The sequence below is a fragment of the Gracilinanus agilis genome, chromosome 2 (assembly GCF_016433145.1).
Source record: "Gracilinanus agilis isolate LMUSP501 chromosome 2, AgileGrace, whole genome shotgun sequence".
NCBI classification, from domain to species: domain Eukaryota; kingdom Metazoa; phylum Chordata; class Mammalia; order Didelphimorphia; family Didelphidae; genus Gracilinanus; species Gracilinanus agilis.
The window spans coordinates 192,911,904-192,927,549 of record NC_058131.1 but is presented as its reverse complement, the minus strand read 5'-3'; the positions used below and the strand labels follow the sequence as shown (position 1 = coordinate 192,927,549).

The following is a 15,646-nucleotide window of genomic DNA, read 5'->3' as shown; positions in this document are numbered from 1 at the left end:
CTTCCAGCCACTTCTTTCTGACCAATACATTATTTTTTGTGAACTATGAAGGTTACCTGTAAACTAGTGGGAAAGTATCAAAAATCAGGCCTGGCATAAGTGAAGAGAGTGAGAGATCACCTATTATCTTCTACTTGAAAATGGTTATATTTGCTTACAATCGTTTTTGTGATTTTACCCTAATTTTTCAGTTTGGATATTGTAAACCAAGAGTTTGTATGTGAAGAGCCTGAAATAAGAAATCTTGAGCTTTACAGAATACATTATTAGCGATTCCACTGACACCAAAAGTTGTTTAGTAAAAATTATCCACTAGAGCTACCATATATGCTTTATACATTTTCAATTCTAAATCATATTGCCATGATTTGTGAATGGCCTGGCATAGTGGATAGTGGACTGGACCCAGAATCAGGAAGACTTGAGTTTAAATCCTGCCTCAGATAGGTTGTATGGCCCTGGGCAACTCAATCTCTCTGTGCCAAAGTTTTTTCATCAATAAAATGGTAGGGTTGGACTAAATGACTTTTAAGGTCTATGATCTTATATAGTATTATATTATATGATATATATGATATTATAAACCTATGATCCCATAAACTTTTATATCCTGCTTTAAGCTCTTAGGATGCCAACTCAGAAATTTGCTGACATTCATATAGCAATTTTTTTTTACTTTTAAAGAGCTTGATATACATATGGAAATGTGTGTGAGCAAATGTTTGAATGTGTCTTGGAGTATCCCCTTGACTATATTTCTAGATCAAATAAAAATTAAATGTTTGTGGGATTATCTTAATTGTGGGGATTATAGAGGGCCCTTAGAATTATCTATTTTCCAAATACTGAAAACCAAGTCCCAGAGATATTAAGTGATTTGCCCAAGGTCATTTCACTAGATTGTGGCAGAATCGAATCTCCTGACTCCTGGTAGAGTTGATTTTTCATAAATTATACCAAATAGCCTCTCTTACACTGCTTTTCTCAGCTCTCATCCTTCAGCACTGGTACTTGAGAGACATTTGCATGTTTTCTGATTCTTTAGAAGTAGCTTTTAAAAATATTCTGGTAGAAGTGTTAGATAATGCTTTTATTTAATAATTAACACTGAAATGTAGTATTCTAAATTATATGGCATACTTCTTTTGCTTTAAAAATCTTCCTGAACTGCCTGTCATTCTTACATATGCCTGTTACTCATTTTTCAGTGCCTTTGTCATCTGTAATTCCTTACACCCATTTTGATGTTCAGTTTCTGGAGAAGTTTGGGGTCACCTTTAAAAGAGAAGGTGAAACTGTTACTCTCAAGTGCTCTCTTGTGGTTACTCCTGACCTGAAAAGACTCCAACCTCGAGTTGAATGGTACAGAGATAGTAAGTTCATTTAATCCTGTCCTTCTGAAATCTGGCATTTAATTAGTGTGGGCATCTCCTCTAACACTTTCTGGTGACCAATATGGTGACGTCTCTGGCTTTGGCCAGCCTATCCCTGGATCTATTCTCAATACCTTTCCAATTTGATAGGATCACCCAATTTTGTACTTGACTGTCCTAGTTTTTGACAACTCAGGGTCACCTCTACTTTATAATGAGGCATCAGAGAAGGCCTTTAATTAATAAGTATATATTTTTTAAAAAGTGAGCATGTGAATCTAGAGAAAGGAATTATTTGAGCAATTTCTCATTTACCTCTAATTTCTATGCATGCAAATGGAAAGTGATTCTTTTTTTATTGATTTTTGCAGCACTTTTACTACAGCCTCATTTTCAGATAAATATTCAACTACACCGTTAGCTGAAGGAAGCCAAAGAAAGCTATGTTGAATGACTAGATAGAATCTGGCAGCAATGTAATTGACCTTGAGAGTTCTCCAAAGGAATTGTTGACAGGTTAACTTTGGGGACTCTGAATTTAGATGGGTTCCCAGAAAGGAATTTCTATTGCTACTTAAGAAGAATATCTACCTGACAGCAGCCTTGAGCCAAAGAGGTGTCAATTGTACCGTTGTTCTCTTTGGCGTTGTAGTAGGAAAAATGTCCTTTGCTTGCAGATTTTTGAAGATCAAGACCAATCTGCCTTGTTACTGGGTTTTTTCTTGACAGCACAAATTTCAGTAGGAGGAAGAATTTTTTTTTTCAGGGAGGTGGAACAGCATGAAGAAAGGGGAAAAGTGCAAGTGTTAAGTTATCCTTAGTAGATGGGGTTTCTTGTTAGGTTAGTCATAAATGTGACAATAATTTCATACTAAATATACAAGGTTGTTTGTGTGAAGAAAAATATTCCTGGATCTCTAGCAAATTTTATAGGGATTGGGAAAGTGGAGAACATGCATAATTTACTGAAATGGAATTGGGAATGAGAGAAATCCCTATAATACCTAAAATGATACTAATATCACCTTTTGAAATTTTACTCTTATTCAGAGTCCCTAGATTTCAGATTCCAAGGAAGTTTCATCAACCTTGATCAGTTTGAGCAGAATATATTTATAGAAAAATTTACTGAAGTTTAACCTTCCACTTCCAGTTATATCCTTTTGATATTTGAATGTGATTTGACAATAAAGGCTGCCCAATATAATTGGTCAAAATCTTTTAGATTTTTCTATTTAAATGCAGTACTATGAGGACAATTGTCTACAGCTTGTTCCTAGTTATTAAAATGCAAGAGGATATTTTTGCTATTTTAAAATTAATAAGCTGCAAGACACTTGATGGAAAGTAAGCCCCAGAGGCAATGTCAGTCAATTGAGTGAAATCCTTTAAAAAAGTATAGAGAAATGGACTATGCAAATTGGAAATCTGATATTAAAGATAATTTAAAATGGATCAACTCTCTAAGGCTATCATATGAAAGCAGTCACATAAAGAAAAAATCCTAAGAAACTTAATATTTATAATTAAATCACTTTTATTTAGGTTGACTCAAAGTCACATTGTATATTATTTCTGATGGCTACTGATGTTGTAATGTTGAAGTCATTTCAGTCCACAGATTGAGACCTGAATTCATGATTCTGGCTCCTTTAAAAGTCAAGGTCTATAATGTGCCATGAATTGATTCTAGTTTAGTGTTGACATTGGCTGCAAATTATAATAATGAGAAACTAAAGTTTTTTTCTTTAGTATAGATGAGGAACTTCCCATAAGCAGAAAAAACCAGGATTTTTTTTATATTGACAACCATCATAGAGATAGTAATCATTTGAAAATAATTAAAAATATCTTTTTTCTCATGTTCATATGTGATGATCTCCCAAATCAATTTTTCTTGTGCTTAATCTTTAGCAGGCATTAACAAGATATATGCTGAACTGAATGGAGAGGTCCACTCTCTATATACATGGGGAATTCTGTACCAATAGATTATAATCTATATATGTATGTAGTCTATATATGGAGTATATTGGGGTGTACAGGGAGGAATAACAATCTGGTGAGAGGACTTGCTAAGACATTTTTCAGGACTGCTCATCTACCTTTAGCATCTACTTTTCTTTTATTCAACTGATCTGTGACTCCAAGAAGCTGTAGCATGCACAGTGGCCACATCATAGTAAAACCATCTTGGCAGATGGGCCAAACTAGTAGAGGGTAACTAAAAAGCCTCAGACCTGTCTGTGAATTAGGTGGGATGTCTACCTCAAATATGTGAAGACAGAACAGATGGATGAGAACAATTTGTTCCATTGGCCATGAAGGTGGTTGAAGTAAGTGCTGTGGAGCACTTAGAGCTTGGTCAGACATCAGAGACTCCAAGTTCATCCGTTGGAACCTGGGCCATCACTAGCCAGCTTGACTTTTGTCTTGCCCCTGGACTTTGATGACTTGGGAAGAGAGAGTGAAGCTGACAACTTTGTGCACCTGCCTCAGTTAAATCCAATTCAAGTACAAGTCAAGACATCACTCTTATGTCATTGGTCTTTGAAAAATGAAAGATGAACATTATATAAATATATGTGCAGCTAGATGTTGTAGTGGATAGAGCAGTGGGCTGGGAATCAGGAAAACCTATCTCATGAGTTCAAATCTGGCCTCAGACACTTAAGTACTTGGCTGTGTGACACTGGGTAAGCCACTTAACCCTGTTTATCCTAGTTTCTTCATCTGTGAAATGAGTTGGAGAAGGAAATGGCAAACCACTCCAGTATCTTTGCCAAGAAAACTTCAAACAGGATCAGAAGAGTCAGGCATAACTTGACAGGATTGAACAATAACAACAGACTGTAGTAAGCTAGAAGGCATTTATAAAAATGAGATATTGTCAGATAAATATCAAGCACTCAAGGGCAAGTTAGGTAAGTAAAGAACTTTTATAAATATTAAAGTGTTTTTAAACACCACCTCAGGGCTTACTCTCCCAGTGACCATTTCTACTAGCAGGCTGGTTTTCTAGAAGGCAAAGGCTGCAATGACTCTCCTCAGGATTCTAAGGGTGATCCTGGGGGCTAGGGATATTTTTCTAGTTCTTTAGATTACAAATCCCTGTCTGATCTTTTACCCACAGATTAGCAGCTATCCTGACTTAATTAGCTTTTAGGAAAGGATATTTTCTAAGGTGGCATATTAAGAAGTTTGTAGAAAATATCTTCCTCCCCAAATGGTGGCATATTCTCTCACAACTAAATAAAGTCCAGGAGCTCAAATTCAAAGATCTCATGTGGCCAGAGAATGAATCGTAGTTTCTATGAATGGAAGTCCTTGTCTCCCTTTGTGAGAACTTAGGGAGTTCCCTGTTCTGTGATCTGAGGGTTGGCACCTCTGTGGAGTCCAAAGCTACAATTCCCTCTGCCCTGAAGTAGTCATGTTTCCTGAAAAGCTCCCTTTCCTGTCAGTTTCTAGTTTGATTTCTTTCAGCTTTTGGCTGAAAGTGTTGTTTGTTATTGTCCAGACTCTTGGATAACATGGTTAATGTATGGGGAATGACACTCCCTCTGGTCTTGTTCCTCTACTTTCCTTTGTCACCCTTTGATTCAGGTGCAAAATTATCAACTCAACAAAGCACAGAGAAACTCTGGGCTCTCTGCTGGATTCCCTGCTTTGCTATGTGTAGACCTACAGCTATCTACTTCTTTCAGCCAAAACCAATCCACTTACAAGATAGTATATTCCAATTTCATCCACTAGCTTAAAGTACTTCACTTCTCCCATACTGATTAAGTGTTTGCACCTAGTTACACTTTTGTTTGGTTTTGTAACACCAAGAAGCGTTTTCGTCATATAAATTTATCAGGGGATACCGTTCTTTGGATATACAGTTTGTACTGACAGTTATTTTCTTGAGAGTCATGGGAGCTGGATGATTCTGGTCCACAATTTAAATGAATCATGTAAATCTTTGTAGTTATGGTTATATGGAAATAGGCAATTAACCTGGAGAATCTCAAAGTTGCTAAGGTCACAGGATTATAGATGTGGAGTTAGAAGGAAATTTAAAGGTCAGCTAGAAAAACCCCTCATTTTATTGATGCAGAAATTGAAGCTTAGAGAGATTAAGTGATTTGCCCTAGATCATATATTGGTGTTAAAGTCATATTTTGAACCTAGGACCTCTGGCTCCAAGTCTAGGTGTCAGTTTCCTGAACCACTATGCTTCCTATAAAATTTGTTCCTTTATTAGATTGTAAACCTCCATAGAGCTGGTATTAAGGAATTTTCTTTCTTTGTGTCCATTTTCAGTGTCTAATATTGTTTTCTGAAAGGAAAAATCAATTTATTAGAGAATTTCTCAAATGTCCAGGTAATTTATACACAGAAAATGAAGGAAGATTCTAATATTGTTTTATGGTTGGATCAATGAGAGTCATACAATTTGTCTTTTTCCTCAAATTATCATTGTTTCCAAAGACTAGAAGAGTTTGAGCCTAGTCGGACACTAGAACTCCCTCCCTTCCCTCCCTCCCTCCTTTCCTTCGAACTTCATTCCTTCGTTCCTTCATTCCTTCGTCCTTCCCTCCCTCCGTCTCTCCATCCCTTCCTCCCACCCTCCCTCCCTTCCTTCCTTCCTTCCTTTCTTCCTTCCTTCCTTTAATTTCTTCCTCCTCTTCTGTCTTAGAATGGATATTCAGAATCCATTCTAAGGCAGAAGAGTGGTAAGAGCTAGGCAAATCAATTTGAATCCAGGACCTCCCATCTCCAGGGCTGGCTCTCTCTCCACTGAGCCACCTAGCTGCCCCCCTACTATTTTATTTCTAATGAAGGTTATTTGCTCAGATGTACATCACACATATGTGTGTATGTATATGTTGTGTGAGCAATTTATTTAAATATAATTTGTTTATTTTCCACCATAGTTATTAGAGTCATATATTTGGAAGAGACCTAAGAGCCCATCTAGTCTAATGCTTTTATTTTACAGATGAGGAAACTGAGGTTTAGAGAAGTTATGTGGCCTTCCCAAAAAAGCTTAACACTTTCATTTCAGCTTATAGAAGTGGTGGTATTTTCAATAGAAGGAAATGCTCTATTGCTTCCTCTAGGCCTTTGTTTTTTAATTATTTATCTGATATTATGCAGAAAATTTCTTAGTAGAGTCTTGAGTTCTGGAAGCAAAAAGGTATGTGTAGTAGAATATATTATACTCACCAACTTTGCAACTCTTGGCAGTACCACTAACAGCATCAGGACCAGGGGTAACTAATAGATACAACCTCTCTCTATGTATCCTGTTTTGATGTTGGCATGAATTATATTAGGGTTATGAGATGGGCTACCATGATGAATTGAATGCTGAAACTGTAGTCAGGAAGACTTGCAGTCAAATTTACTGTAGATACTTCCTACTTGTGTAACCCTGGGCAAGATATTTAACTTCTCCGAGACTTGGTTTTCTTAATTTTAAAATAAAGATCTGCCATATAGAGTCACTGTGAGGACAAAATGAGATAATATGTATAGAGTGCTTTGTGAACTCAGAATTTTATATAAACATACTTACTATTTTATGTATACATTCTTACTATAAATTATAATTTCAGTTTAGGATTCTGCCTATCAAAATTATGATCTCTATATTAGCACTTCAGTAATAATTTGTATTTTAAAAAATGATGCACTAATAACATCTTAAAGTCAGAGTAGACATTTGAGATCACTGAGTCCAAATCTCACTTTTTACACTCAGGAAATGGAGACCTTGAGATAAAATGATTGGCCCCAGATTATATTGTAAATAGCAAAGCCAGGAATTGAACTCAAATTTCCCAACTCTACAGCTAGTAACATCTCTGATAAAAGATGCTGTCTCTCCCCAAAATTAATTCAATAGCATCTAATTAAGCAAATATTTATTATTATTAATAAAATGACATCATAATTGCAAAGCGATTAGCATAATGTCTGGAACACAATACATGGTATGTAAATGTTTAGATATTATTATTGTTGTTATTTTCAGTTACTATGGACAAGGTTTTGTGTTTGGGGATAAAATTGGTGAAAGAAGTACAAAAAAGAATGTTTCTTGCCCTCAACTTCTGATTAATGCAGAAACAATATATATTTATATCTAGAATCTCACATATATATGATTTATATAAGCATATGTATATAACACATATGTGAGATAAGTGTGTATAAATATATTATATATGATGCTACAAGACAATGTGGGAGGCAGCTAGGTGGCTCAGTGGATAGAACACTAAATAACCTGGTCAGGATGACCCAAGTTCATTTCTAACCTCAGACACTTACTAGCTGTGTGACTCTAAGCAAGTCACTTAACTTGTTTCCCTTTATTCAATGGAAAAGGACACGTAAACCATTTCAGTATCTCTGCCAAAAATACTTCATGGACAGTACTAAGGGGCTATGGTTCACTGGGTCACGGAGAGTTGGACATGACTGAATAACTAAACAACACAAAACAGTGTGTAACTGAATGGACATCAGTGGTATGGACATGAAGAGCTATGAATTCACAGGAGGGATATAGAAAGAAAGGTTTCATGGAAAATGGAAATGCCTTGTTTGAGAGGAGTGGAAATATTCCAAGCCAGGCATATAAAGGTCATCAGCTAAGGTGTGAAGGTGGTCATGTTCAGAGGTTATGCTTGGATTATTTAGTCTGACAGAATCTTAGGTGTTTTCAAAGATGAAAAAATGGAAACAAAGTCAGCAAAATAGTTTGGGAGGACATTGAATCCTGCATTGCAAGTAGATATTCAAGCAGTCGTTTAACCCTCAAAAGATGTTGAAAAATTCGAGTTATTCTAGATCTATGAAAATCTCATTAAATACTGGGGTTGAAAAATAACCACTATACATATTCTAATCCTGCTATATTTAACAGACAATAAAGGAAACAGTCCAGGTTCTCAAAGAACATATTCTTTGGTAGAAGTGTGTATGTGTATATATTTGTGTATTCCATTCTGTGTATGTGTTTAAACAACAATGAAATCTGGAAATATGATTTTTTTGGTTCTTTTTTGATTTTGCCCCTCTGATTCCCATTGTATCTTGGCAGCTCATCTGTAACTTCTAGTCTTAGAGAATGATTAAGGACACAAGAGATTATGTGACTTACTTATGTTATGCAGCTAACATAGGCCAAAAGAAGGATTTTTAACCTACGTCTCCCTGGTTTCAAGCTGGTACTCAATCTCCCATGCTATGTTGCCTCTCATGGTTCAGTATATTATACTATAAATATTAGGTACACACCAAAATAATTCTTGGCTTCTTTTCTTCAGGCTGATATTAATTCTGTGTATTAGCTTTTGCATATGAAAGTGTAGATTTTTTCTTTTAATTATTTGATATTGTGGTCCTACTTTATTCATTTCTGTAATCATGCAATTATTCCCTAAACAATGCTTTATTATGGCAGTTCTATTTATAAATGATGCTGCATAACTTTTTGAATTTCCTTCCCATGGTGTGTTCCTTTAACCTAGCAATTATTCTTTTGGGTGTATGGATAAGCATGTGTATTACATTGGTATATTTGTTATAATATTAGCAAAGAATGTTTCTTGACATTTAAAATATTGAAATATACTCAGTCTTTAAGAAAGAGAAAATGAGGGAGCAGCCCTTTCTCCATCTGAAATATTACTTTAATCATTGATGGCTGTGATTTAAATTAATTTAACAAATAGCATGGGTAAAGAGGGACAAGCTAGATGACACTTATGGATAAAGTTCCCAGTTGGAAATCAGGAAGACATTTTTCTGGCTTCAAATCTGGCCTCATACACTTATTAGCTGTGTAACTCTGGCAAGTCAATGAACACTGCTTGCCTCAGTCTCTTCATCTGTAAAATGAGCTGGAGAAGGAAACGATAAACAACTCCATTATCTTTGCCAAGAAAATCCCAAATAGGGTCCCTGAATATTAGAGATGCAGAACAACAATTATAATGAACTGTGTGAAAGGATGTTTGTGTAAGAGACTGAAAAAGAAGATAGTTCCTGACAGCAGATCAACAAGCATTTATAAAGTATCTAATATATATTATATATTTACATATAATATATATGTATATTATATATAGGCACTGTACTAGACCCTGGGGATGTCAAACAAAAAGGAAATAGAGTTTACTATCTTAGTTTAGTCTAATTGTAAATTGCCACCTCTCATGTGTGAAAAATTCAAGTTTAATTGATTCCCTCCTTAAATCCTGAAATTTACTACTCAAGTTTTGTAGTATATTGAAAACAAAATTTCTTTTCAAGTGGACATTGGACTACTGAAATCATAATGTAAAATGTAAACAGTCCCCATAAATATGTTTTACAGGTAGATCAGAGATGACTAGTTGTATTATAACCATTTATAAAGAGTGACTATATACAACTTTATAAAAAGTAATAGCATACTTTTAAATTAATTTAATTGCTTAACTAAGTTATTGAAAATAGTAAGGGTTAGAGAGGGATGGAAAGAGGAATAAATGATTGNCATATAATATATATGTATATTATATATAGGCACTGTACTAGACCCTGGGGATGTCAAACAAAAAGGAAATAGAGTTTACTATCTTAGTTTAGTCTAATTGTAAATTGCCACCTCTCATGTGTGAAAAATTCAAGTTTAATTGATTCCCTCCTTAAATCCTGAAATTTACTACTCAAGTTTTGTAGTATATTGAAAACAAAATTTCTTTTCAAGTGGACATTGGACTACTGAAATCATAATGTAAAATGTAAACAGTCCCCATAAATATGTTTTACAGGTAGATCAGAGATGACTAGTTGTATTATAACCATTTATAAAGAGTGACTATATACAACTTTATAAAAAGTAATAGCATACTTTTAAATTAATTTAATTGCTTAACTAAGTTATTGAAAATAGTAAGGGTTAGAGAGGGATGGAAAGAGGAATAAATGATTGATTAGGAAAAAAACCATAAATTAACTCAATTATTATTTTGCAGTCCGCATGAGGCCAAATATATCACTACCAAATAATTTCTATAGGAAAATTGTATAACTTGAAGACAACAATATTACGTTATTTTTTCTTCATAAAAGCCATGGGCAATATTAGCATAAACTTAAGCTAGGACTGAGTGCTTATTCAATTTTATTTCCTAATCAGTGGGGTTTTGTAGTCTACACAGGTGAAAACTCAATTTCACCTTTCAAGTTCTGGGATATTTTCAGGAAGGATCTTTCCCACCTATTTGTGCTGTCAAGACTGGAGAGTTTGCTGTTCAAGTGCTTTTTTGTTTGGAGAAATTTGAAAGCTGGGAAGATAAGCAAATATTCTCTGGCTGCCTGATAATCTGAAATATGAATATTTTTCCAGGTGAACTGCTGAAAGAATCTAAGTGGACAAAAATGTTCTTTGGAGAAGGACAGGCCTCACTGTCATTTGGTCACCTGAATAAAGATGATGAAGGCCTTTATACTTTAAGGATCATTTCAAGGGGAGGCGTGACTGACCACAGTGCTTTTATGTTTGTGAGAGGTATTGCTTTTATTATCTTACTTTTATCTTCACTTCATGGATGTGTGTACTTACAAGAGACTAGGGATTCTTAACTCATTTTCTGTTATGAGCCTTTTAGGCAGTCTGACAAAACCTATGGACACCTTCTTAGGATAATGCTTTTGAATACATAAAATACTTAGTGTTACAAAGGAAACCAATTATATTGAAATATACTCATTATAATATTAAAAAAAGTTCACAGCCCCTGGGTTAAAGGATATCACTCTGCAACTTCTCATCCTGTGAAAGTCTTGTCTACTTTTTCCTCCTTAATCTTCCATGAAGCATCTGTCCCCTGCACTGCAGGCAGACTGCTAGCTCTTTTAATGTTTCTTGGGTACTGGTGCATCATTGGAACTTGACCTTGTCCCTCACTCAGAATATGTGAGTGCTGCCCAAATGGCCTCACCTGACAACTGGAAGTTGAAAATGAATCTTTGGAGAAAGATGGCAATGAATCTAAGTCATTATGATATATTCACCATTATTTTTACTCCTTAGACTCACAGAGTTAGATGACACAGTAAATGATATTTTAACCTAGTAATTCTACTTGCCAAAGAATCTTTTTCACCAAGCTACAGAAGGTCCATTTTGTCAGATTCTGCTATGAGTAGACTACTTTCTAGAAATAATAGTTATCCATAATCACAGCATATAAGATGCATGTGAAGATGTTTAGAGATAAGGAACATTAATCATAGACATGTAAATTAAGGATATGTTGGAATCTTTCCTACTTTGTTAAAAATGGACTTTTTCATATCTTTTACTTTTCCACCATTTTCATTTCCCTTTGTAACTCTCATCTTTCCTTTGGCCCACAAAATAAATTTAGCAAAACCAATCAGCACATTGAAAAAATATCTGCTATTATAGCCAATATTCTATACCTTCGTAAAAGCATGTGAGTGAGGATTGAGGTGTATTTTTCCCCATATCTCCTACTTGGCCCAACTTACATTTTTATAATGTAATTGGTAAATTAAGGGTTTTAGTTTTAGTTTTTAGATTTAGTTAGTTATCAGTATAATTTTAAGTTATAAGATTTTCCAAAAGAGCCTATAACTTTGAAAATTTCACAATTGCATTTCATTATCAAATCTTACTCCCAATATACCATAAGAATCCATGTTCTTCTTCCTTGATAGAGTCTCATGTTAGAGTGAATCCAGCTCCTACTCTTTATGTATGTATAATGGAAACCCACCTAAACCTCATAGATATCTTTAAAACAGAGACAATAATAGTTATCTTACTTATTTCACATCGTTTTTTGAGCAAAGGGTTTTTAATAAATGTCAAAGTACTATGGAATGTTAGTTATTATTATCATCATCTCTTCTTTTTTTTGATGGATTGAGATTTCTTTTGTGTAGGAAAATTCTCATAAGGAAACTCCTTTTAATGTGGATCAGTACCTGCTCTTCATCTAGTCTTAAAGAGGTAGAAATAGATTATGTCAAAGGGAACATGCGTCCAAGTCTTTTTGACTCCAAGACCTAAATCTCTATTCACTAAGCTGTAAATGTCTCATCATCATCATACTTTTCTTGTTCAAATGGTGAAGGCCTTCAACATTTCTTTCTAAATTCTTCCTTTCCATTAGACATCTGGATTGATATGATATAACCTAAAATATTTGTGACATGCTTATGCTATGTGAAGCATTGTGCTAGGTTGGGGATTCAAAGATGAAAGAAAACTAATCCTAACTTTTAAGGAGTTTATGTGGAGAATAGGATGCTGTAGGCAACCAGAGAAGTCAATAGAAGATAAATTGAAAAGATCAGATGTCCAAAAATTGGAGACTAGGAAAAACTTTGTTTGAAGGAAGCTAATGATTCTGAGACACTTAGGTGAGGAGGGAGTGCATTCTAGGCCCAGAGAACAGACATGGAGGAAAGAACTGGGATGGCCAATTCAGGCAATAACTAGAAGGTTTGGTTGATTAGAACAGAGAGAGGGAATAAGAAAGCAAATCTTCAAAAGTAAACTGGATGAGAAGAAACTAACTAGTAAATTATTCAGAGTAGCATTAAGTGACCTCTTAGAATAATAGGTAATGTGTGTGAATCTCTTAAGAATCATCATCTCTACATGCCATCACTTCCTCCTAAGTGTCCTCTATTACATACATCTAACATACTACTAAACACATATATGTATATGTGTATATATATGTATATGTATATATATATATAATAGTTTTTATTAAAAGATCAGTCACTGTTGAGCTTCAGACAATGGTCCCTGAGATTTTCCTTAACTTAAAACAAGAGATCTATATCCTAAGGATAGCGGGCAACTAGTGGGCACAGTGGATAGAGTGCTGGGTCTGGAGGCAGGAAGACATGAGTTCATATTGAGTCTCAGACACTTACTCGCTGATGACACCTTGGGCAGAAGTCACTGTTTGCCTCCATTCCTTTGAAAATGAGCTGGAGAATGGCAAAGCACTCCATTGTCTTTGTCAAGAAAACCTCAAATGGGGGTCACAAAGAGTTAGATAGGACATGCCTGAAATCACTGACAACAATAAAAGACGTAGGGCTGTTGCTTCTCTTTCTTTTCTATCTCCAAGTCCTACCTGGTCTCTGGGACCCTCAGATTTCTGCAGCACTTTGGCCCAGGTATCAACATATGACCCATCTTTCCCTAATATGGAATACACAGACTACTAGAGTTAGAAGGGATCTCAGAGGCAATCTGGTTCAAGCTCTTCTTTTCCAGATAAGGACACTGAGTCCCTGAGAGGTAAAAGGACTGACATGGCATGAATGGATTTTACAACTCTAAATGGATTATTCTTTCCCTGACTCCACATTCCCCATCCCCTTTTTGCTAGCACCCAGCTAAGTTGCAGTTAAGTGTATAGACAAATATATTTCTATATTCTCTCTGACCTTGTCTCATTACTTTCCTTGCTCTCTGGAGGAAGGGAGAGGGGAAGTGAGAACTGAGAAAGACAATTTCATATATGCTTCAAATTAATTTGGGACAGTGGGTCCTCCACAAACTTGTGGCCTATTTGGTCAGGATAGTTCAACCTTGTTGCTCTATAAGGCTGAAACAATCTAATAGACTTCCAGGCTTTTCTCTTTTGGAATAAAAAGTAAGTAGAGGAAGGGAGTAGATTTTTTTATACCCCAAAACTGCCATGAACTCTCTCCACAATCAATTCCAGCATTGTAACTCCAGATCTCATTTGCCTTTCTTTATAGTAGCCTCTGAGATGATGATGATACTAACAACAACAACTACTATTACTACTACTAGGATAGCATTTATATATTGCTTTAAGGTTTGTAAAGTGCCTTTTTTGTATATTATCTCCTTTGCATTTTCCAATATCTCTGAGAGGTGGATGCTCTTATCATCCCCATTTTTACAGAAGGGAGAACTGAGGCAGAAAGAAGTTTGTAAGTGACTTGCAAGGAAATGAAACCAGCAAGTCCTTGAGAATGGATTTGAACTCAGGTCTTCCTAAGTTTCTGGAATCTTCCTCAGTTCTAGTGCTCTATCCCCTCATATCACCTAGCTGCCCCTATAGGGTCTTCATCAATGGGCAATGACAACAATAACAATAGTATTAGGATATTTTACCTTTTATATGAACATCCAGAACATAGCAAAAGGGAAGAATATCATCAACAATAAATGGCTTTAGCTTGAATAAAACAGGAGAATATAAACTTGTAAGACATCAGTGTTAGGCAATTTTACTGACTGGCTAGGTAGACATTAAAATGTACCTTCCATTTGGTACACATAGCTGATGGCAAGATTCCCTCCGACCTCCAGCCCATAAAATGTAATCAATGTGACATAGTTTAAATTGCCTTGCTTATTCAGCACCATCAAGAAGAAGAAAATAATGCAAATATGGAGGAGTGGAACCATTCAGATTTTTTTTCCAGTATATTTTAAACGAAAGAGCAAATAGCTGGCTCAACAGTAAGATTTTCTAAGCTTTTAATCTGCTGAAGGGAATAGTACAAGAATCTGTATAATGTTTACATGGTTAAGTATGCATAATATAGCCATGGATATAAGTGTAAAAATACATATTTTAGACTATACAAGTAAGCATGTTTCAGTGAATTAGCATGCTGAAGTAGATCTGCTGGCTTTCAGCATAGTCGGACTTAAAAGTTAAATTGAATAAAACACAAGGCAGAAGACCATAACGAGGGAGGAAGTGAAAGACTGGCCCAAACATTGCTCAGTATTCCATAAAACATGATCAAACTCAGAATGGTTTAGAGATTTTGAAAAAGAAAAGCATATGAATGGATTTTTATCAAACTTTGACCAGACAAACTATACCACAAAAAGGCAACTATTCTCATTACTGCAGTTTTATTCTAACTGGAAACAGAAGGACATGGAAATATTATATCTTTATGCTTATGTGATTTTCCATTTTACTTTTTGGGTCAAATGATGAGTGACGATGGAATTGTGAGTTTGTTGGGAGGATGTAAATATTGTGAACTTTATCAATAAAGCTCTGAAATAAGGTCTTTAGTTCTTCTCATCAAATGTTCAGATTGGTAATTAGAGTTTGAAATTTTTTTTTTACAAATCAGTGATGATAAGAGTTCAAATTTTGCCAAATATAGTGACAGAATATAAGTAGATAAATTTTCTTCAGAGATAACATTAGAAATTGTGTGGCTTGAATAATTTTTCT

General features: G+C 35.1%; 1 protein-coding gene across 1 annotated transcript in view; it reads left to right on the top strand.

Moving 5' to 3' along the window:
* The window catches only part of MYOM2 (myomesin 2), a 146,331-nt gene that overhangs the window by 44,493 nt on the left and 86,192 nt on the right, over positions 1-15,646 (top strand). Inside the window, exons 9-10 of the mRNA XM_044663599.1 lie at positions 1,209-1,373; positions 10,765-10,926. Coding sequence (XP_044519534.1) covers positions 1,209-1,373; positions 10,765-10,926 — 327 coding nt within the window. The remainder of the gene's footprint in view (positions 1-1,208; positions 1,374-10,764; positions 10,927-15,646) is intronic.